Consider the following 2,715-nt stretch of genomic DNA (forward strand, 5'->3'; position numbering starts at 1 on the left):
AGAGCAATAATATAGTTTGATCCGTCTTTGCAGCGTCACTCGACAGGTCAATCCAAACAGTGCACGCAATGGACACCAGGAGGCGCCGAGGGTCAATCAGCACCTTTAAATTATTAGATTTGTTGAAAATATTTGTAACAGTTTCCAAGTTGGTTTGTCTTTATTATGTTGCGGATACTAGTAGTTCTTTGTCAAACTTAAAGTGAGGATGGGTTGGAATACTCATTTCAGATGATAAGATAAGATTTCACACATTTGATCCTAGTTTGGCCATTTGTTTATAGTTTTTTTAATTTGACTCATGATATCACACTCATCATATAACTGTATCAAGTGTTGTACACTGGGATAAATCCTCTGTAATACATAGAAAGTGAAAACTATTCACTGACAAATACAGAAGTATGAGAACACCTTTATTTTGTTGAATTAAGGTTTAAAGGGTCAGAAGGGTCAGGTTGCATTTAAATTGTACCAAACATTTGGTGAAATTCTCCCTACATCAACGTCAGCCTATATCAATATATTTTAGAAAAGTTCTTAGAAAACGTTCTAAATTCAACCTTTATTTATTTAGAGTCCCATTGAGATTAAAACCCTCTTTCCCAAGTTTACCACAGTTACACATACAGTCAAATAACTTTATTTTCATTATTTAACTTTTCTTTTCACAAACTGCGTCCTGATTGATGTAAAACTATCATTGATATTTACAACAAGTATGATCACACTAAATAAAGTCAAAAGGATTATAAAACAACTCTCTGAAATCTCCTTTGTGCCGTGCAAGCAGCAGCACCGTGGTCTCCTGATGCTGGATTTAATGATCTCCTCCAACATTTTCCAGCTCCGTCTCCCGTGTTGCTATCCACGAAAAAAAAAACAGCGAATCACAGCATCGTCACCTTCTTATAACTCCATTTAAAACGTTGCTCTCACTGAAGCTACTCACAACTCAACCTCGCCTCAACAAAGACATTTACTTTTGTCTTAATTTTTTTACGATGGCGGAGTTTTCCCACATTCTTGTCATTCGGATCTTTGTCTCCTGTGTCGGCTGCATCGGGAATCTCATTCTCATATTCTCCATCACTCACAGCCACGTCAAAATGTCCTCCGTTAAGTCTTTTGAGGTGTTTCTTTTGGGCCTGGCCGTATCCAACCTGGAGGAAATCGTGATGGTGAACATGTACGACACGTTGAACATCGTCGTCCTCGAAGACCCGACCGCCCGAGCCGGAAACTGGCCGTGCCGCTCGCTCAAATTCCTGACAGTCTCGGGGGAACTCGGCAGCATCTTGTTCACCGTCGTCATTTGCATTTTCCGCTACGAAAAGTTGAGAGACGCGGCGGAACGGGTGAACCGGCCGACCCATCTCGACAACCTCACCGCCGCCGTCGTCGTCAGCGGCTTCTGTCTGGTTCTGTCGTTGGCGTTGAGCGCGCCGATTTTCGTCACGAGCGCCGCGCCCACAAAACCGGAGCGGAATTCGACCGGAGTGTACTGCCCCCCGGACTTCTTCCAGTGCGACGAGCACCGCTGTCCAACGCTGAGCTACGCCTACAAATACTTCTTCGTCGTTTTCTGCAACGTCCTGCCCATGTTCGTCGTCACGGTCACGAGTTGCCTGATCGTCGCCGTGCTGCTGCGCCAACGCCAGCGGGTCGAGGCGAGCGTGCACACGAGCGGGTTGGGACCTTTCGGCAAGACCAAAAACCGCCGCCGCCATCACAGAAGTACCGTGGCCGTGTTGGCGGCCATGGGCTTGTTCCAGGTGGATTGGAGTCTCTACCTGTTTCTCCAGCTGAATTCGCAAACCACCAACTTGGCGTTTTGGACCGAGATGAAGTTCTTTGTCTCGACGTCCTACACCTCCATCAGCCCCTACGTGTTCGGTATAGGAAACAACCTGTTCTCCGTCAAGCGATTTGCGAGAAAGTGAAAAGGCGTCCGGTTGTGTGATTGTGCGGATCGAATGTGTGAGAGAGATCGTTTGTGAGATTGTCACTGTGCGTTGGTGATAAGTCTTAGGTGTTCTGTCGGTGTTTGATTATAAACTGTAGTGAGTTTCTCTGTAAAAAGGGAGATTAAACTCAATTCACTCCCAAATCTTTGTTATTGTTTGATGTGTCACCTTGACGTCAAGTTTTTTTTAATTTTGCTCACCGACAACGGCAGTAAACCTTTTCTGACGCTGATACTATGTCTGACCATTGTAATTGTATTGTGTAACTGTAACTCTTTGACGATTTAAAATAATTTATGATTAATTTATAAATCTAGTCCATAGCTCGTGTTTTTCTAATTATGACGTTGTTTGGTGAGATTGTCCCTGTGGTAAATACTTATATTTCCATCTGTCAAGTAGCAGTTTGTGAATTACAGGAAGTAGAGCTGAATCTCTCTGTGATGTCATCAAAAAGCGCCATTCTATCAAAAAGAGAGAACGCAACTCACACCTTTTTATGTCAGTTCAAACAACCATTTAACAAAATAAACACGTTGTCAGGTGTAATTGTTTGTCAAATCATAACTATTCCATGATTTAATTGGACTCTGGCCCTTGTTTACAGTCTGGCTGCTAACTGACACTTGTGGAATTACTCTACTGATGTCAAACCAGGAAATGACATAATAAACGACACCAAAATTGGAGAAAAACAGGAACATTGAATCATATTTCCTTTGTTTTCTTGAAAAGTGAAGTCTAATGT

General features: G+C 42.9%; 1 protein-coding gene across 1 annotated transcript; it reads left to right on the forward strand.

The window, feature by feature from the left end:
* The first annotated feature begins 1,004 nt into the window (after nt 1-1,004).
* ora6 (olfactory receptor class A related 6) lies at nt 1,005-1,943 on the forward strand. The gene has a single exon (XM_072449249.1). The coding sequence runs from the start codon at nt 1,005-1,007 to the stop codon at nt 1,941-1,943; it is 939 nt and encodes a 312-aa protein (XP_072305350.1).
* Nucleotides 1,944-2,715: the final 772 nt, after the last annotated feature.

This window comes from Eucyclogobius newberryi, unplaced genomic scaffold, assembly GCF_026437365.1.
Source record: "Eucyclogobius newberryi isolate DKJ021-1_F unplaced genomic scaffold, fEucNew1.0.hap1 SCAF_1, whole genome shotgun sequence".
Lineage (NCBI taxonomy): Eukaryota > Metazoa > Chordata > Actinopteri > Gobiiformes > Gobiidae > Eucyclogobius > Eucyclogobius newberryi.